This window comes from Aotus nancymaae, unplaced genomic scaffold (genome assembly GCF_030222135.1).
Source record: "Aotus nancymaae isolate 86718 unplaced genomic scaffold, 86718_ANA_hifiasm-v0.15.2.pri h1tg000053l, whole genome shotgun sequence".
In the NCBI taxonomy this organism is placed as follows: Eukaryota; Metazoa; Chordata; class Mammalia; order Primates; family Aotidae; genus Aotus; species Aotus nancymaae.
This window is the reverse complement of record NW_026988467.1, coordinates 32,012,235-32,033,419: the sequence shown is the minus strand read 5'-3', so window position 1 is coordinate 32,033,419 and position 21,185 is coordinate 32,012,235. Positions and strand designations below refer to the sequence as shown.

Below are 21,185 nucleotides of genomic sequence, written 5' to 3'. Positions count from 1 at the left end.
AGCCTGCTGCAGCTCCACCCCCACCCCCGCACCGCTCTCGACCAATCCACGGCTGCTTCACTCCGGGCTCTGGCCAATGGCAAGTCAGGGCGCTAAGCCGTAGGGGGTGCCGCCGTTGCCGCCATCTTGCTTGTGGGTATTGCCCGAGTCTGGGGCCTGGGGCTCACGCGAAGGAGGCAAGGTGCAGACTGCCTCTGGAGAGCGGGCGGCGAGAGGCTCGGGGCCCAGATTCCTTCGCTTGTGCGTAGTTCTACCCGCCGGAGCACTGCCCCACATCCTCCGTGGGCTCGTGGCCGGCATTGCGCTTCCCGGGGGAGGGGCGGGAGGGCTTGATTAGCATGGAGAGTGTGTTTCCGGGTCGGTCCCTGGGAGGTGGGAGGAGGCGGTGTTTCCGGCCGCCGTCGCTGTCCAGGGAGGCTGAGGCGAGAGGTAGCTGTCCGGGTGGGGAGCCCGCACTACCTTCTTCCTCTTCCTCCTCCTGGTGAGGGGAACGAAGGTTGGGGTCCCCGAGCCCATGGACCAGGAGGAGGCGGAGGCCGCCGAGAGCCGGGGCCCCGCTAGGTGGCCCTGAGCCCCGGTAGGTGGCCGGGGGCGGCTGGCTGCCAGGCCGAGGACCTTGGGCTCAGGGGAGGGACAAGCGGGACGGGCGATGCCAGCGGGTGCGCTGGCCGGATGTTGGGTCCGGAGGTGGCGTCCCCGGCTCGGCCAGGGCAGCCAGCTGCTTCTGGCCTTGCAGGTGCGCAGCTTGGGTCCCAGGCTGAACCCCGCTTCTTTCGGGCCCGGGCCTAGTCAGGCAGCTCCCTCCGTTCCCTGACAGCCAGGCAGACACCCAGGGTTCGGGACGCTGCTGTCCTGCTTCCACCTTTGACCTCTGCACCCTAGCCTTTAGTGACTGTCTCTGATGTTTGGCCTCCCCACCGAGATAGAAAGTTGATGCCGAATAAAGAGGGAACGGGGTTGAGCACGATGTGTCCATTATAATGTGAAACCTGCCTCATTTAGGATTTTGAAAATTATGCCCCACAGAGGGTCCTATAGTGGCTGCAGTCAGCACAAAGGTGAAATGAAGGAAGTCCAAATTGATAACCTCTGGCGGGATTCCAGGAAAGGTTTGGCTTCTGGTCTCATAGTGGTTGTGTCCAACCGACAGTAGTTGCAGTTAGTGACGAGCATTAGCTGACTCTCTTTGTGCTTTCTTCTGTGATTAGCAGACTGAAAACTAGGAACAAATTGGAAAGACGACCTCCCAGAACAATCTGTTCATTTTTCCAGCTATTTGGAAAACAATGTCTGCAAATATAAGCAAAGCTATTCATGGCAGTCTGTTCTGTTACTTTCCCAAGTATCTGAGACTTTTTAAAAGAGAGCTTTATTCTCGATTACTCATACCAACTGAATAGGCTGTTTCAGACGTGCTCCGTCGTTGTTCAAACATATCTTATCTCTGTGTACATAAATGGAGTTCCACGTATGTAGTTGACAGACTGAACTATGATACAGCCCCCATCAACCTGAAGTATTAAGTAAACATTACCCCCTGTTCTGTCTGAACAGCTGCTGCAACAGAGAGTGCTTTTATTTTGGGTGTACTTGTAACGCCCTAAATGCCAGAACTATTGTGAGCTTTTCTAGATTTTCATTTGTCAAGTATTGTGGGGGTGTGTGTTCTCTCCCTGGGTTGTTACCCTTTGATTCAATAACAAACCACTTGAATCTTGGTGATGTGGTGGTGTTCTTGCCTTTGGTCAGCAAGACTTTAACTGGACCCTAGCAGTGATTTGTGCCCTTAGGCAATTACAGGTTTCAGAGGAATGACTGGTTAGGAGTTCAGATGAAATTAACTGCCTTTCTCTTATGCAGGATTTGCTAGACATTGCACTTCTAATCAACTTGTTAGTCCAATGGTGTTTATTACTCCATTTTTCAAAAGCTATTCATTTCTTTTCTGCTTCTCCCACCCACCTGTCAGGCTATTGATGACAGGTGTTGAGTCACCTTGAGTTTTAAATCCTTTTGTGGTGGGCAGAAATGTATTGGGTAAGATTCATACACACACATACACACACACATGCATACTCACTTGTTCCATCTTGGGAGGCTAGAGAAGTTGCGGGATGTACTTTCTAACTTAGGCTCCATTTCATAATCTCTTGAACATGTCTCTGGCCCACACACCTCCTTTCTGCCCCCTGCTCCTTGAAATACAACTGCAGAACAACTAGAAATAGGAATGGATGGAAGTGAATGAGAACGATAGAGTCCTTCAGATGCATATGGCTCTCTGAAAGCCTTTTCTTGGGTGGGCTGCACCTCAGTTTTGCAGCTGTGTGTATGTCTGTGTCTGTTTCCTGGTATTAGTCAGCATTGGTATCCAGCCCAGGCAATGTTGATCTCCCTGTAGGCTGGCCGTGGATAGGAGTTAGGGGTTGGCAGCCTGTGTCATTTGCTGGATGTAGATGACAGGTACATAGTTGGACAGAAGTTTTTGAATTGCTTCTTCAGAACTCAGTCAACCCTCATAATGTTGCCAATATTTATGTAATAATTTAGACAATATACCAAAGTTGTATAAGAGGGAAGAAATTTATGGCAAATGAGTTTTTCTGCTGGAAGAGACCTAAATCATCCAGCCCCTAGATTCTGGAGTAGCCAGCATAGTGCCTGACATGAATATTTGTTGAATGCAGGGATTGGGGTGGGTAGCACTGAGGTGTAAATTGAATATATTTTTAAGATAATAGTGGTGGATGGGGACAGTAGCAGACTGGAGAGTGCATTTCCTGCCTACAGACGTTTGCGTTCAGAAATTTAAAAAATACTGGGCCAGATATAACCCTCAGGTTACTTTACCTCTGAGGGTGCAAACTCTTCTTCTCATAGGTAAGAAAATGTGTTTGGTCAAAGTCACAAAGCTGTTAGTAGCAGAACTGCAAATAAAACTCTGATCTTCTTGTTTGCAGGGTGGTGCTCTTTCCATTCTACCACATAGGTGATTTACTGGTAGATTTTTTTTTAAGAAAAGGGAATATAAAGTGTTTCACTTTATAGTGGATTCATTTCATATCCCTTGCTATGTTGTTATTGTGATAATTATAGCTACCTCAAAGTCCAGGTTTAAAATTTATAGGCAGTGTTGAGCTGTTAAAGACAAACTTGAAATTTTTCTTTTTCCTAATCTGTCACATTCTCTAGCATTCCACATTTCCAGGAATCAATTATTAATTACTTGGCATGTAATTTCTTCTCTTTCTGTCCTAGTGTACCGATTCTGCCTGTCTGGAAGGCCATGGAGAAGAGGCTGGGAGTCAAGCCAAGACCTGCTTTCTGGATTTTATCAAGATATTATTGGCAGACATCTGCGAAGTGGTTGAGAAGCCCGTACCTGTTTTATACTTGCTTTTGCTTCAGTGTTCTGTGGTTGTCAACAGGTACCATTTTCTTTATAGATTTAAGATTTTTTTTTTTTTAAAAGGGCACTTCATGTGAGTCTCTCAATTCATTTTAAGGACTATTGGGAGGCAGAAAAGCAATCTGCTAATTGACAGAAATGGTCATGCTTTTGGTGAATACTCAGTATGTTGGGTTTATTTATTTGTTTTGTTTTGGAATCAGAATTTAAATTGGATTTCTTTTCGTAAGGGAGAATTGGCATAACCGTTTTAAGACTTGATAAAGGTTTATTGAAAATAAAAAGGTTTCAAAGTTGGACAGATCTGGGTCCTGGAACTGGAAATATTTCTACTTAATGACTATAAAACCTTGAGCAAGTTACCTAATATCTTTGAGGCAGGGTAATACCTACCTCATAGTTTGATCTGAGGGATGATATAATTCAAGTGTGTAGCACAGCACTCAACATAGGTGTTTAGTCTTGCTATTTGCCCAAGCTGGTCTTGAACTTCCTTTCCTTTCCTAAAGGAATCTACACTTACAGAAAAAACATGTTCCTTACTTTTTCCATAGAAAGGAGCTATGTTGACAGATTTCATAGACTATGCTTTCCTCCTAGAGATTATTTTGCCAGGGTAAAGCCTCTTGCCAGGAATCAGTGCTAAGAAGCCTAAATTTCAAAAGAGAATGCCCTTTCTTTCTTTCCAGTTCTTTTGTTAACCTTGTTCCTTTCAGAGTATGAGTGTGAGAAAACAACAATTTGAGAAAGATTTCTGAGTGTGCTGCCATTCTGGCCTGTGACCAAAAACCTTCTGCTGTAGAAACCACTGTCTGGGATAACTAATCAGCCTTTTGCTCCTACAATTACAAAGATTTCTGTTGCTTTCCTAAAGGAATTGGTGGTCATGATTTTGAGACCCTGGTAATTATTGTATTCAGCAATTTCAGTAACATCAGCTTTGGGGTTTTTGTTGACTTGCAGTGATGGTTGATGATTGCATAATTATAGCAGTGAAAATTACACTTGACAGAAAGCTGAACTACATGTTTTTTTTTACCCCAGATGATGCTTTGCTGGGACAGCTGACTATTTCAGGCGAACATTTTGTATAAGATCATTAGAATTAAATAAGTAATTGATTTAGCACTGTCAGAGTAGGGAAGAATCACTTTTTAAAAAAAACGAGATGAAGTCTTGTCACCCAGGCTGGAGTGCAGTGGTGTGATCATAGCTGCCTATAGCCTCGAACTCCTGGGCTCCAGCTGTCTTCTCACCTCAGCCTCCAGGCATGAGCTACTATGCCTGGCTGATTTTTTGTTTGTTTTTGTTTTTGTTTTTTTACTCCATCACCCAGGCTGGAGTGCAGTTGTGTAACTTAGCTCACTGCAAACTCCGCCTCCTGGGTTCAAGTGATTCTCCTGTCTCAGCCTCCCAAGTAGCTGGAATTACAGGTGTGCACCACCACACCTAGCTAATTTTTGTATTTTTAGTAGGGATGGGGTTTTGTCATGTTGGCCCTGCTGGTCTCAAACTCCTGACCTCAAGTGGTCTGCCTGCCTCAGCCTCTTGACGTGCTGAGATTAGAGACATGAGGCACTGCACCTGGCTGTCTGGCTAATTTTTACATTTTTTTTTTTTTTAAGAGATGGGGCTTGCTGTTTTTCCCAGTCTGGTCTGGAACTCTTGGTTTCAGGCGATCCTCCAACTTTGGCCTACGGATAGCTGGGATTGCAGGCAAACCACAGTGCCTGGTATAAATCACATTTTCTGAAACACACCTACCACATACCAGACTCCTAATTATAAACATTATATACTTTATCTCATCTTCATGATAACCCTAAAACAGATAGTTTTCTTCTCATTTTATAAATAAGGAAATTGAGGCCTAGAGAGGCAAAATGACTTGGCTGAGGTCACACAGCAAGAACATGATGGAGCTACGATATTAAACCCAGGTTTGTCCACTCTAGAGCTCATACTCTTTGTCTTCTGTTACTCTGCCTTCCAAACAGAGTTGCTGTTTTGGAGGACCAAAGGCAATTTTTTTTTTTTTTTTTTTTTTTTTTTATCCAGAACCATGGTAAGCAGCTTGTTATTTGAGGGATTCAAAGTATGGAGGATAAAGAAGCAATTACAAGTCTTTCGTGTTTTCCACTCTACCACTTGGTTAAACACAGCATTATAGGCTCATTGTGCAAATCTTTAGTAACCTTGAGCTTGGTGCTTAAAACAGCACCCTGATTAAGTATAGGAGTGCAAAGGTAGTGTTAGGAGTAGTACTGGTGGGGATTAACTTATGCCGGTTCTACTTTAGAAAACTTTAGAGCTATTACCATGGAAATTAAAAGTTCAAGAGCCATGTGTGTTCATTCAAATTGAGGGAACATGCAAGCAACATGTGACACATATATTTGTTATATACTTTGATTTAGTTGGAGCTCCTTCCCATCATTAAAAAAAATTGCAATATCCTAATAAAATAAAGGGCATAAACAGAGTGCCATAAATAAGAAATTAAAATGAACATATTTAAAATGTTCATTCTCATTACCAATCAAAACCACAGATTAAAATGAGATATCCTTTTAAGTCTATCATATTAATGAAGATTAAAGTAAAAATATCTAGTACTGCCAAGGGTTGATGTCGTTATCCTCACATAGTGCTGAAGAGTTTGAACAGAGAACTTCTTGGCGTAAATATCAAGAGCCCTAAAAAAATTTATATTCTTTGACTTAATTCTTCATTTAAGAATTTATGTGGGCCTGGCACGGTGGCTCACACCTCTAGTCCTAACACTTTGGGAGGCCAAGGTGGGCGGATCACCTGAGGTCAGGAGTTTTAGACCAGCCTGGCCAACATGGAGAAACCCCATCTCTACTAAAAATACCAGATTAGCCAGGTGTGGTGGCACATGCCTGGAATCCCAGCTACTTGGGAGGCTGAGGCAGGAGAATTGCTTGAACCCAGGAGGCATAGGTTGTGGTAAGCCAACATTGTGCCATTGCACTCCAGCCTGGGCAACAAGAGGGAAACTCTGACTCAAAAAAAAAAAAAAAAAAAAAATTTATCTGAAGGATACATTTAGATAGTTGTAAATGAGAGCATTCAGTAACACTCATCTATTCTGTGCTGCAAAATATTCCTAAAACCTGCCTAATTATAGGAGAGTGGTGAAATCTTGCATCTCCACATGGTGGAATACTATCCAGTCTTAGAAAAGCTATGTCTGGTGGCATACGTCTCTAGTCCCAGCTACTTAGGGGGCTAAGATGGGAGGATTGCTTGAGCCTAGGGATTTGAGACCAGCCAGGGCAACATGGTTAGGCCCTGTCTCTTTAGAATAAAAAAAGTTTACTAATTAAAAAAAAGTATGTGGGAAAAATAAAAAAAATTAAAAAAAAAAAGTACATGGGAAAATGCTCCTAATATTAAATGATAAAATCAAGTTATGCAACTACACATTCAATGTGGTATCAATTTTCTGAATAGAAAAAATTATATAATAGAAAACAGTCTGAAACAAGATGTACAAAAATACGTATTTTTTTGACTGGGGGAATTATTATCTCTTTATACTTTTCTGTGTTTTCCAGGCCTTTCTTTGGTATCCTTGTATACTTTTTTTTATAAGGAGGAAAACAACCTACCTGAAAAAGCAACAACAAAATAATAACAGCAAAAACCTATTGGTGGGAGCTTATTCAGTGTTTACCTGAGTGTTTATGTTTTTTCCAGAAAAAATACATTCTTGATTGCTGCTGTTATTTAGCTCATGGATTATTTCTGAAAAACTAACCAAATTAAGGCAGCTCTGCAGTTATCCTTCACTCCTGTTTCCCACTTAGGAGTTTGCTCCATCTTTGGTAGAGCCCCAGGCACCTGTGGGCTTCTTTTTTATTTCCAATTTTGGGTTCAGTGCTGAAGCCCTACTGTTAGAAAGCACTGATTGCAGTTTGATAAAAGATGATCTGTCTGTGTTTTCCTTGTGCGCCATTGAATAACTATTTTTCTTTTTTCTTTTATTGTTAAGTGGCTTGAAAAATATAGTATTTTGGACCTGGGATTCTCATCTGGAGACAAATAGGAAGTGACCCCAGGAATTTGGAAATTCCTACAATAGATTGACAGCTTCTTGAGAGCAGACATGTTGTCTTTTTTAGTTATGCTGGGTATTCCTAGCAAGTACCAGGGACTTGGCGCATAGTAGATGCATAAAATATTTGTTGACTGAATAAATTAAAAAATTACTAATAAGGGAATTGTTCTTTGAGAATTAAGCTTTAAAAACAACACAATCAGAGCAGAGGTATGGAAAGGCACCTTTTGCCTTTGAGACCAACAAGATTGACTAAAATCTTAACAAATATATTAACACATATAAAGAAAGAACGTATACATCTGACGAGTTATGTGTGCATGTTTGTGGGGGTGCAAGGATCTAGCTGGCCCTAGAAATCTAAAACAAGGAGAATCACTGAAGCTAATGTCCTTAGGCCTAAAGCTAACGATTGGCTATGAAAACTTGTACTAATATTTCCCTACCTCTGAGAAGGAGATTACACAGATAGTTAATATGTATTTTTGAGGTCAGATGTGGTGGCTCACACCTGTAATCCCAGCACTTTGGGAGGCCAAGGGGGGTGGCTCATGAGGTCAGGAGATCAAGACCATTGTGGCCAACATGGTGAAACCCCGTCTCTACTAAAAATACAAAAATTAGCTGGGCATGGTGGCGCGTGCCTGTAATCCCAGCTACTCCAGAGGTTGAGGCAGGAGAATCGCTTGAACCAGGGAGTAGGAAGTTGCAGTAAGCAGCATGCCACTGCACTACAGCCTGGTGACAGAGCAAGACTCCATCTCAAAAAAAAAAAAATGTATTTTGAGTACAGAGAAAAATTTGTTCAATTCAGAACCATTTTTTGAGAACTTACTAGGAGTCTGCTTCTAGACTAGGCACTACGATAATAAAGTTTTGTACAATACAATCCTTTCCCTGGAATAACCAGTGGCAAGTAAAAAGGTAGAGGCCAGGTGCGTTGGCTCGTGCCTTTTATCCTAGCACTTTGGGAGACTAAGGCAAGAGGATCACCCAAGGCCAGGAGTTCAAGACCAGCCTGGGCAACATAGTGAGACCCCATCTCTGCAAAAATAAATAAAAAAAAAAATTAGCCAGCTGTAGTGGTGGGCACCTGTAGTCCTAGCTACTTGAGAGGCTGAGGTGAGAGGATCACCTGAGCCCAGGAGTTCAAGACTGCAGTGAGCCATGATCATGTCACTGTACTCCAGTGTGGGTGACAGAGTGAGACCCTGTCTCTTAAAAAAAAGAGAGGGACGCAATGCACAGAGTGCTACTGGAACCATAGGAGAAGCATTTAGCTTAGAGGCAAAGGGGGTACTCTGAGGAGTTCTTTCAAGAGAAGCTGATGTCTGAACAGAGTTGTGAAGGTTGAATTTGAAGGATTCAGAGGGTACTCCCATGCAAGCGCAGAGGCATGAAAGTGTGAAACAGTCTGGTATATAGAAGAAACTCCATAAGTAGTTTAGCACTACTGGAATATAAAGAGCAAAGCTGGTTTGGCAGCTCCAGAAAAGGTAAGTGGTGGCTAGGTCACAAAGGATCTTATATGCCATGCCAATAAGCTTCAATTTTAATCTTTTTAGGTAGATGGTTTATAAATTTTTTTCATGATGCACTTTAATCCATTAAAAAATTGAGAATGTACCCCTATATATATATTTATACATTATAACAAGTAATTTTGTACTGATGTCTTATGTGTATATAAGAGATAACAAAAAAAAATTTTTTTTTTTGTTCTTGTTGCCCAGGCTGGAGTGCATTGGAGTGATCTTGGCTCATTGTAACCTCCACCTCCCGGGTTCAAGCAGTTCTCCTGTCTCAGCCTCCCAAGTAGCTGGGATTATAGGCATGCACCACCACACCCGGCTAATTTTTGTATTTTTAGTAGAGACGGGGTTTCTTCATGTTGGTCAGGCTGGTCTTCAACTCCTGACCTAGTGATCTGCCCAGCTCAGCCTCCCAAAGTGCTGGGATTACAAGTGTGAGTCACTGCTCCCGGCCCAAAAAAATTTAGAAAACAAAATTTTAAAGGGATAGACTAAGAAACAAATATGAAGAGTTCTAATATTTTCTTTTCATGCCCCAGTGATTTATTTTGTATTTATTAATATAGTTTTATATATTAAACTGTATTAATACTATATTAAATATACTATAATACTGGTAAATTTCTGGATAATTTTTGTAGGAGTGTAGAAGAATGATCATTCAGGAGATGAAGGGAGGTCAGGGTTAGAGGTTAGGGTATCCATTAGGATGTTAATGTAATAGTCTAGGAGAAAGTTGATGAGACTCTGTCTTCAAGGAACCTCTCAGTAATTTCACTCAATACAAACAAGTAGAGGTAGTTCTAAATAGATGGGTAGAATTTAGGTGTTCTGTAGTAAGAGATTAGAGGAAGTTTTTTTTTTTTTTTGAGAAAGAGTCACGCTCTATTATCCAGGCTGGACTGCAGTAGTACGATCCCTGCAGTAGTACAATCCCAGCTCGTTGCAACCTCAGCCTCCCAGGTTCAAGTGATTCTCATGCCTCAGCCTCCCAAGTAGCTGGGACTACGGGAGTGTGCCACCATACCTGGCTAAATTTTATATTTTTAATTGAGATGGGGTTTTGCCATGTTGGCCAGGGTAGTGTCAAACTCCTGGCTTCGAGCAGTCTGCCTGCCTTGGCCTCCCAAAGTGCTGCGATTACAGACGTGAGCCACTGCACCTGGCCAAGAAGTTTTTAAAAATTGAGATATACCACTATCTAATTCCAGAACTTTTTTCTCACCCCTAGAAGAAGCCCTGTATCCATTAGCAGTCACTCTATCCCTTCCTCCCTCAGCTACTAGAAACCACAAATCTACCTTCTGACTGTATGGATTTGCCTATTCTGGGCATTTCCTATAAATGGAATCATACGATATGTGGCCTTTTGTGTCTGGCTTGTTTCACTTAGAATAATGTTTCCAAGATTCATCCATATCCTAGCAGGTATCAGTATTTCGTTTCTTTTTATGGCTGAATAATGTTCTACTTTATGGATATACCACATTTTGTTTATTTCATTCATCAGTTGATAGACATTGTATTGTTTCTACTTTTTTGCTATTATGAACAATGTTGCTCTCAACATTTATGTGTACATTTTTGTGTGAACATATGTTTTTCATTTTCTTGGGTATGTGTATATATAGATAAATACGTGTATTTAGATATATAAATAGTGCAATTGCTGAATCACATATATATTATATATATGCAAGTTCACTTTACTATATATATATTCAATTGTACTATATTAAGATAGATATACAATTTATATATATATAAAATTATATATATAAATATTGGAATTGCTGGATCACATATATGTGTAATAATATATATATGATCCAGCAATTCCACCATTTATATGTATATAAATTTATATATAAAATTTCACTTTTTTTATATATATACATATATATGTGAGTGGAATCGCTGGATGATATGGTAACTCTTGGTTTAACTTTTTTGAGAAACTTTTCTACAGCAGCTGCACCAGTAATATTTGGGGGGTTCCAGTTTCTCTTCATCCTTGCCAACACTTGTTATTGTTCATCTTTTTTGTTATAGTAGAGAAGATTGTTGAAGGTTAGAAAAATCAAGGAAAGCTTCATGGAGGAAATGCAGCTTGGCTTGGGCCTAGTCCATATTCAGTTTATAGATAAACAAACCAACACAGTAAGAGACAAGGACTAGGGAAACAACTAGATTGGTATAGATATCTTCATTTTTTTTTTTTTTTGAGACAGTTTCTCACTCTGTCACCAGGCTGTAGTGCAGTGGCGTGATCTGGGCTCACTGCAACCTCTGCCTCCTGGGTTCAAGCGATTCTCCTGCCTCCAGCCTCCCAAGTAGCTGGAACTACAGGCACGCACCACCACACCCAGCTAATTTTTGTATTTTGTAGAGACGGGGTTTTACCATGTTGACCAGGATAGTTGTGATCTCTTGACCTTGTGATCCACCCACCTCGGCTTCCCAAAGTGCTGGGATTATAGGTGTGAGCCACCATGCCCGGCTGATTTCTTCATTCTTTTGTTCATTTTTAAAATTACTTATTCACTCAATAAATATTTATTGAGGTAGGCAGTGTTCTTCGTGAAAGATTGCTGTCCAGTTCCCTGACTTGATCTTTGCAGTCAGTGAAGCTTTCTGAAAGAGCAGACCACATTTGCTTTTTTCCATTCTCCTACCTTTGTCCTCGTCTGAATTCAGTAAGGTCTGGCTTCTGCCCAAATCTTGGCTTTTGCCAGGATAACTACTGACCTTCCTAGTTGGATGCCTTTACCTCTAACCTTGCTTAACATCTCTGCTGCATTTGACACCTTTGATTACTTTCTTGACACCGTTTCTTCACTTGCTTTAAGTTACACCATACTTTGTTTTGTCCTCCTCCTAGCCAATGCATGGTATTTTCTAATTATTTTTCCCCCACTTTCTTCTGTCCCTTAGATCTTTTGTTTGTCAGCGTTCTGTTGCAACCCTTTTTTGGTCCCACTTGTGCTCTCCCTGTGCAGTCTCATTCGTTCCCTCACTTGTAACCTATGTACTCACTACTTCCAAATTTATAACTGTTTTTGAGCTTCAGACCACTTAGCCATCTGTGTATCACACATCTCCAGCCAAGATGTCGTATGGCTACTTTAACTTAGTATAGTGAAACTGAACCTGCGATCTTTTACCCGCCTTTCTTCTCTTTTATTCTCTGTAACCATCAAAAGGCCACCTCTAGCCATATTCTGAGGTAGAAACCCCTGAGTCATTTTTTTTTTTTTTCCTGAGGCAGAGTCTTGTTCTGTCACCCAGGCTGGAGAGCTGTGGCACAATCTTGTCTCACTGCAACCTCTGCCTCTCAGGTTGAGGCAATTCTCCTGCCTCAGCCTCCTGAGTAACTAGAATTATAGGTGCCCACCACCACTCCTGGCTAATTTTTGTAATTTTACTACAGACAGGGTTTCACCATGTTGGTCATGCTGGTCTCAGACTCCTGACCTCAAGGGATTCACCCGCCTCACCCTCCCAAAGTGCTGGGTTAACAGGTGTGAGCCACCACGGCTGGCCCCCTGAGTATTCTCTATTCCTTTCTCTCCTTCATGTGCATGTCACAGTTCATCTCATATTCTTGTGTAGAGAGCTCCATTCCTCTGCATATGGCATTACTATTCTGCCTGATGTATTCCAGTTCAGGTAGACATAAGCTCCTTTCTCATGCTTTCCCTGAGATACCTCGTCTGGACTTCTGTAATGTTCTCATAATGTCTATGCATCTCTCTATGATTATACCATATTATACTCTGTGTGGCCTTAGGCTTTGTGAGGAGACATTCAGAGTAGGTTTTGCTCTAGAGTGTGGTCCTTACTCCTAAGGTGACACTTTCTGTTGTCTCTGCTGGTATGTAGCATTAATGTGATTGCTTCACTCTTCATTCACCCTGGTGAGGCCAGAATTCCAGCATGCTCATCTTGCCTCCCTAGAGGTTACTACTTGACCTATAGTGACTCTCCCTCTCAGCCCTGTAGCATCTACCATCTAATAAACCTCATGTGGTCTTGCCCCAAGCCTTTATAGTCCAGCCATGGACTGGCAGGGGACCCTCCCACTGGACTTCTGGGGTCCCTTTTCTTCACAGATTCTTCCTCTCAAATTCTCACCCCTCAAATTCTAGCCAAACTCAGATCTCTGCTTCCTCGGCTCAGTGAGACCCCTGTATTCTGTTTGGATTGCAGCTTCCTATGTCATGGTTGGGAAATTGTCCCTTAACATAGAGCTGGGCAGTTATGGGGCTCAGTTCAGGTTTCCCTTCTCAGGATTGCAACCTTGCCCTGGTTCTTATCTCCTGACTAAAAACAGTTGGCTTGTATCTTCTGTCCAGTTTTGTAGTTGTTTACAGCAGGATGGTGAGTCTGGTATCAGCTACTCCATATGGCTTGGAGCGGAAGTCTACTTTGATTAGTTGTTTATGTGTCTGTCTACTCCATGAAACAATCCTACTCATAGTTACATCTCTAGTATCTAGCACTATACCTGTTGTAGTAGGTAGCAATAAAGGTTTGTTGGATTAAAGATAATGCTGGAAATAGCACTACCTTGGAATATACATGTTAGGGAGCATCATTCTTTCCTGCTCTGTTTTTCTTTTCTTTTTTTTTGAGATGAAGTATTGCTCTGTTGCCAGGCTGGAGTGTAGTGGCGTGATCTCTGCTCACTGCAACCTCTGACTCCCTGGTTCAAGCAATTCTCTAGCCTCAGCCTCCTGAGTAGCTGGGATTACAGGCATGTGCTACCATGCCCAACTAATTTTTGTATTTTTAGTAGAGACGGTGTTTCACTGTGTTGGCCAGGATGATCTAGATCTCCTGACCTCGTGATTCACCTGCCTCTGGCTCCCAAAGTGCTGGGATTACAGGCCTGAGCCACCGCACCCAACCTCTGTTTTTCCACCTCAGCCTGTTAAATGGGCACTTCACTCCCTAGAAGGGAAAAAGTTTTAGGGAGTAATTTTTGCTATATCCTTTGCCTTTCCTCTGACTCACTCTGTGAGTGGCAGAGTGATTTTTCTGATTGATGAGATTAGAAAAGAATCCTATTGTGTGGAGTGGCCAGTCTTCAGGATTTTTATGTCTTCTCCAACTGCTGTGCTCTAGCTGGTCTGCCCATGCCAGGTCAGCCTACATTTTGTCCAATTAGGTAAGTTTAATTCAGTATAGGAAAGTATAAGAAAGGCCATTTGTGATTACACATCTCAGCCATGTTCTCATCCTAATCACTTATTATAAAGATAATATTTTGATCTTCATCTGCACCTAACTTCCATGCTTTATATTTTAATTATTTCCAAACTCTGGGTAGGAGAGATCAATTATCACCCTCAACCTCTACAGAGACTGCAGATGGGACAAAAACACCTCCTGCCTTAGCAAGGGGTCTCTTTCCCACTAGTTGCCTTTTTTTTTTTTTTTTATTCTTATACCTGCTTGTATTCCTGAACCCCAAGTAAGTGTCCCTGTCAGGCAAAAGATACCTGTGAACCTTGCCCTCACTTGCCTTCTTTGCCCTACTTTGAGGGCTATAGCCTCTGTTGTACCAGTCAGAGCAAGTGGTGTCTTTTTCCTTTAAGAGAATGATATATTTTGAACATGCATTGGTCTTAATCTTCAGGGGAAAAGCATTTTCAGGAGACTTTTTAGGTAGCATTATATCGCTGCTCTTCATATATCTGCTGGGCACCCAATTTGAGGCAGATGACTAATGGAATATATCTTACAGCAGTGAGTCTTCAACAGGAACTTTCTCCTGCCAAATTGTCCTATATTCTTAACTACATTGCAGTACAGGAAGGTAATAAATTATTAATCCTAAATCTGTCTCCTCAGATTGTAGGATAATAACTTGAGTACATGGCAGCTGGGGGAAGGTAGAGTTTTCTGGTGTTAACACAAACGATGCAAGGTTTTTGATTCTAAAATTCAGCTAACATTGAGCAAGTCTATGGGATCTTGTTATATCACAATTTAATTGACATAAGTAAGGCCAATCAGAATTTGCTAAAGTTGGCCTCTCTCTCATGAAATTAAATCATCTCTTGCTTAAACACTTCAGTGAAAGATAATTATCTTAAATCCTTCTCTCTATCTTGGAAAACTATAATTTTGGTGGGTTCTTTTTGCCCCTTTAGAAGACCTGTGCAAACATAAACTTACTTCCCCATTTGTGTGACAAAATGAAGAGGGATGAGAAAATAGTATAATTGGGCAGTAAAACTGTCTTAAATTTATTCTCCTCAGAAATTCCTCAAGGGAGGAAATAATAAAACAGCAGAGGAGTTTATAAAAACAAACAACAATTGCAGGGCCAAAGCATAGCCTTTTGGCTTATTTTGGAGATTTTATAAAAATCTCAGTAATTGGAACAGCTTCTAATTCAAGGCATTGTGTGGAACTGGCAGGAACATAGTCAAGAACTATGTGTGTGGTTAGTGTTTGGACACTTTATTTTTTTAAAGCCTCAGTTCTTCCCTGTGGACACCTATTTTCAGATGAACAGTAGTGAAGAGTTTGGGTCAAAATGGATAGCTCTTGATTTGAGGACCTGCCTTTTGAACTTTCTTTCTGATCCTTCATCCAACAGCTTTCCTAAGAAAAGCCCATGTGGTTAAGATCCTGTAGCCACTTTTGATTCCAGGTCGTACTGGATAAGTTGCAGAGAGAAGTTATAAAAATTGGTCTTGACCACCTGCCTTTTCATCAGCTGAGCAAGAGATAGGAGACAGAGTGGCCAAAGGCATGGAGCATGGACTTGAGTGTCAGACAAGTCTCAGCCCTGGTTTTATTATGTTCTAGGTGCTGTTACTGAAATCTACTTTCCATCAGGTTCTTCATCTATAAAATGGAAATGACAGTACCACTTAATAGGATTGTGAGAATTAAATAAAATATTCATGCAAAGGGCTTAACCTACTCCCAGGTGCGTAAATAAAAATCAGCAAATGTTAGCAATAACATAAAAGTTTAATATGGTTAAATTCTTGTCTAACCACTGGATGACCCAGCAGGCAGGAGGGTTGAGTTCTCTGCTGGCTTCTTAAACCTCTGTCCAGTGGGAGCTTTGTCTGCACATTATTAAGTATGAGGTAGACAGCTGGCCTTTCTGTATTGTCAGGGAAAGTAGGCCTCCATTCATATAGCTTCTCCGATCTCAGATTAATTGAAGCCCATGACAGATTGAATTGTATTGTGCATTTTCCATGATTGTAATATGCCACTGAGGAGCATGGTGGGCCACTTGTTTCTTCCCCTAAGCTAAGGAAACATTTCCTCTGGAAGAGGACTCTGTTCTACTGCCATGACTCCACCTTGCCCTCTGCCCTAGGTCACTTCCCCCGGTACTGATGATGTGCCCATGCTTGGCAAGGCCTTGTGCTAGGCCAGGTTGGCTCTGTCTTTTGTCAGGACAGTGTTTTGACTGGGGCTGATTCAACAACACTTTTGGGTTTTGTGTTAGAAGTAGCTTGCAGGCTGGGTGCGGTGGCTCATGCCTATAATCCCAGCACTTTGGGGGGCCGAGGCAGGTGGATGAGCTGAGGTCAGGGGTTCAAGACTAGCCTGGCCAACATGATAAAACCCCATCTCTACTAAAAATACAAAACTTACCAGGTGTGGTGGTGCATGCTTATAATTCCAGCTACTCGAGAGGCTGAGGCAGGAGAATCACTTGAACCCAGGAGGCGGAGGTTGTGGTGAGCTGAGATTGCACCATTGCACTTCAGCCTAGGTGACAGAGTTAGGCTCCGTCTCAAAAAAAAAAAAAAAAAAAGAAGCCTGCAGAGTTTGTCCTGTGCTTCCTTCCTTCAAAACATATTTATCGAGTACCTACAATCCTAGGCATTAGAAATACAGTGGTAAGGCCAGGCACAGTGGCTCAAGCCTATAATCCTAGCAATTTGGGAGGCCGAGGCAGGTGGATAGTTTGAGACCAGTCTGGACAACATAGTGAGACCCTGTAACAAAAACATAATAAAAAGTTAGCTGTGCATGATGGCATGCACCTGTGGTCCCAGCTACCTGGGAGGCTGAGGTAAGAGGATCGCTTGAGCCCAGGAAGTCAAGGCTGCAGTGAGTCGTGATTGTGCTATTGCACTCCAGCCCAGGCAACAGAGTGAGACTCTCAAGAAGAAAAGAAAAAAAAGGAAAACAAATACATTGGTGAGCAAGACACATATGGTTTCTGCCCTCATGGAGCTTGCAGTCTGTTAATACCTTTGCCATTCCTAGGGAACAGAAATTCCCTTTGAGAGCGATGGCATTACCGACATCAAGAGTCCCTTCAAGGAGTTTGAGGCTTCCCTAGGGACTCAAGGTAATGTCATGACAATAGAGATCTAGTCTTCCTTGCAGAATCCTGGGGATGTAGACTAGACAATTTGATGTCTCAAGCTGGTCTTAATAGAATAACCTGCCAATAATAATGTAGGTGAAGCTCCTATCCACAAGATGGTATATCTCCAGCTTTTCTTTCTATTCATTGCTCGCTCTCTCACCTTTAATAATCCACACTCCTGAATAAACAGTCAGGGTGGTTATTCGGAAATATGGAAAGAGAGCTATAGCTGCAGACTTTGCCCCCAAGTTGGAAGTGTGTTCCTGTGGTGATTTCATAGGAGTTAGATACACCCAGCCTAGCCCAGCCCATCAGCACTGGAAAGTCTTTTCTGCATTAGGGTGCTTCTGTCCTTTTGGCATCAGGTTTGTTACTCAGGGTCTCAGGTGAACCATTCCAATGCTTAGCATCAAGCAAGCACCAATTATATAAATCTCGAACTTCCTTGGCCAATCACAAAAGGAAAATGCCCTAAGAAAAGAAAGAATTATGAATGTCCCTGAATGGTGAGTTAGCCATCACAGATGCTGTCCAAGGGGAAACAGAAGCAGGGAAGAATGCTGGCCAAGGCCTATCTGGAACTCTCCCCACTGCAGACTCTGCCCCTGAATTTGGGTGCCCAGTGTATCTCGCTTCAGTTCCCCTTTTTAAACTCTCTCAGCAGATGACAGGATTTTTAGGAATGCTCTCTTTCTTCCAACTAGCTTAACATTATGTTTTGATTCTAATCCAGCAGCACATTTGAGTTTGAAATAAATGTGTACTTATGAATTCTTTCACTTTTAGGTCATAAGGAGAAAGACTAATATTACCAGACCTAGGAGATGGAGTGGGGGTAACATTGATTCAGTTTCACTTCTGTAAATTGAAATTCAGGTTCATGATTTCAAGAGGACTGCCATCCGGCCTGTTAAGAAATGGCTCCTCTGTTGTCTGCTTGTTTGTTTTTGATACAGCTCAGTGTTTGTTGTCCTTAACCAAGGGCAACCCGAGTTAGCTGGAGGCTTATGGAAGTGGGCTGGCTAGAATGAATGAGTCTTAATCAGAAAAAATGAAGCAGCCTTGTAGAGAAAAGCTGAAGAGCCATCTTCCATCTCTGAAAGTTGAGTAATCTGCATCCTGCTGGGTCAGTCTGTGGCATCTGGCCTGAAGCAAGCAGCCCCACGTACTGAAGCAGTGCCAAGCTCTCTTCTACCTGTGCATTCTACTTCATCAGTTTCTAACTGCTTGGTTTTCAAAATTGCTCTCAGTTGTGTTCCCCAGGGTACGCTTATAAGCCGCACTCTGACATTTCTCACAATGTACTTTTAAAATAACAGAGCAAGTTTTCCTATTACCGTTTCTGTGAAAGGTTAAAGGGAAGAGTTGGCCTCTAAGCTCAGGTCTGCAGACGTGGAGCAGGGTTATTTGCCCAGGATGGTCAAAGCAGAAGCAAACGTATTCTGGTCTATCCCTGGAGACTTTCTCTGACAAGCATACCCTCCTTTCTGTTCCCAAGCTGTTTTGATTGAGCCATTTCGCCTCCACTCTTTTGTATTTCATGTGGGGGTTGCTGCCTTGGTAGCATGGCTGCCTCTGTCTGTGTAGAGGAAGTGGTGGAGAGTGAAGGCCCTATGTTATGATACGTTTCCAGGGCTTTCCTGTGTCCCCATGGGGAGTGTGTCTGTCAAAGAAAGAGACATTGAGGAACATTTGGGTGTTCTTATTTCCCTGCCTAGAATCAATATCATTTTTGAAGCAGCAGGGAAATGTTGCCATTATACAGCTGAGGATAAGGAAACGCCAGTTTCTGTGCAGTTAGAGATAGTCCATACTAGATACTTTGGCAGTCAGAAGTGTTGACCCATTTGCCCAAATTTTTATTTCTGTCAGTAGAATGTATGATTTACAATTAACTTGAAAATGGAGGTATAAGAAAAAAAAATACATGTAAAAACATGTCAGAAAAATGAAATCTATTGAAAGCCATATGATTGCAATAAGTAAACCAATATGAAATTATCTGAATGTCAGTACTGCATTATGATGATGACTTAGATTACATTCTCCTAATATTTGTGGTCTCTGGCTCTTTATATGTGTTATATTACATTCAGTGCCTTAAAATAAGGTAACTGCATTTTTGTGTTTTTATTTTTTGAGACAGAGTCTCACTCTGTTGCCCAGGCTGGAGTACAGTGGTGCGATCTCGGCTCGCTGCAGCCTCCACCTCCCAGGTTCAAGCAATTTTCCTGCCTCAACCTCCTGAGTAGCTGGGATTACAGGCACACACCACCATGCCTGGCTGATTTTTTAAATTTATGGTAGAGATGGGGTTTCACCGTGTTGGCCAGGGTGGTCTCGAACTCCTGACCTTAGGTGCTCCACCAGCCTCGGCCTCCCAAAGTGCTGGGATTACAGGCATGAGTTACTGCACCCGGCCTAACTGCATTTTTGATAACCTTCTCTAGGATGCTTAATTCACATTATTAATGATAATTAATATCTAGGTATTATGTATGTACTATAGATACACATTTCAGGTCAACAAATAATGTACCAGACTAAATAAAACCCGGTTCCTGCCATCAGAGAGGTCACGCTATGGAGGCAGAGATAGATGTAGAAGCATAAAGAAGCATGATCAATTCCAAGATGTGCTGTGGGAACACAAAGAATGAGGCAGAGAATAGCTGAACCCTGTTCTATAGCAGGCTGGTAAGACATGGGATATTCTAATCCCTTTGAACCTCCTCCTCTCAGATTCATTTGAAGTGGCTTTTAACCCGCAGAGCTCTTTTCACTTCTTTATCTTAGACGGGGGATAGAGGGAAGAGTATGTACAGCTTTGTAACTCTAGAGAATAAGAGCCCTAAGAAAATTATTTCTGTACAGATACAGATTGGATTTGATTTAATTTAAATAAACTGGCTCTCAAAAATTCTAAGAATACTAACTACTCACACAGTTTTGCTTTCATTTACACACAGATGAGAAAGCATCTGTAGCTCTGCATTTTATTTGCTATAAGCAAAAAGTGGTTCGAGATATTTAAGTATCTGAAGCTTGGTTGTATTGAGTCCTCACATGTCCCAGTTCAGCCCACTGCATTTTTTTTTTAATTTTTTTTTATGGCACTTACATAATGCTCCAATAAGAGAGACTTTCAATGGATAAATTGATATAAACTTTTCCTCTATTGGCCATATCTGCTGAAATAACATTCCATGGCTAGCTATATTATTTCCTTACTTCCTCCCAAGCCTACTATTCTGTTTAATTTACATATTTCTACTGCAGCCCTCTAAATGACCTTTTCTTTGAAACAACAAAACAAGCCAGAAAAAAAAAAAAAAGAGAGAAAACCTCTCCAAAAAACAACATAGTGCTCTGATTCAGGGTTCTTTGTGTGGGTTTCCAAAGGGAGGTTGATATGATTGTACTGAATGCGAATAATTTATCAGCTGGTAATAACTGCAATGAGAGACAGCAATCAACTGCAGGTTCTTAACAATAACATCTACAAGTGGGCTATAAAGAGAATTGCTAGATTCACGACATCATATCTCGGTACTTTCTTTTTAGGAAAAAAAATTCTTTTTAGAATCACTTTTATGTATAGGCCAAAGTTTATCTGTTATTATTTAATACCTGTGCCTTTTGAAGTACAAAGACAGTATTGCATAGAGAGGTGTGGGCTCCTTCAAGCTGTGGCTTGGAGGCGTGCTCTCCTTGCTGACAGCATTCTCCAGAGTCTTTTAGTCATAAGGTGGTGGGAGAAAAAGCGAAGCAGGAGATTCTGAGTACATCATATGCAGCAGT

General features: G+C 41.8%; 1 protein-coding gene across 3 annotated transcripts in view; it reads left to right on the top strand.

The window, feature by feature from the left end:
* Nucleotides 1-393: 393 nt before the first annotated feature.
* Nucleotides 394-21,185, top strand: part of KIAA0319L (KIAA0319 like) — a 125,970-nt gene continuing 105,178 nt past the window's right edge. Inside the window, exons 1-2 of one of the 3 annotated variants that reach the window (XM_012439944.2) lie at nucleotides 394-577; nucleotides 3,259-3,428. In XM_012439944.2, the coding sequence (XP_012295367.1) occupies nucleotides 3,287-3,428 (142 nt within the window). In that variant the 5' untranslated portion in view covers nucleotides 394-577; nucleotides 3,259-3,286. Of the gene's footprint in view, nucleotides 578-3,258; nucleotides 3,429-21,185 lie in introns of those variants that run through there. The other 2 variants (XM_012439954.2, XM_064363678.1) reach the window with 2 other exon arrangements.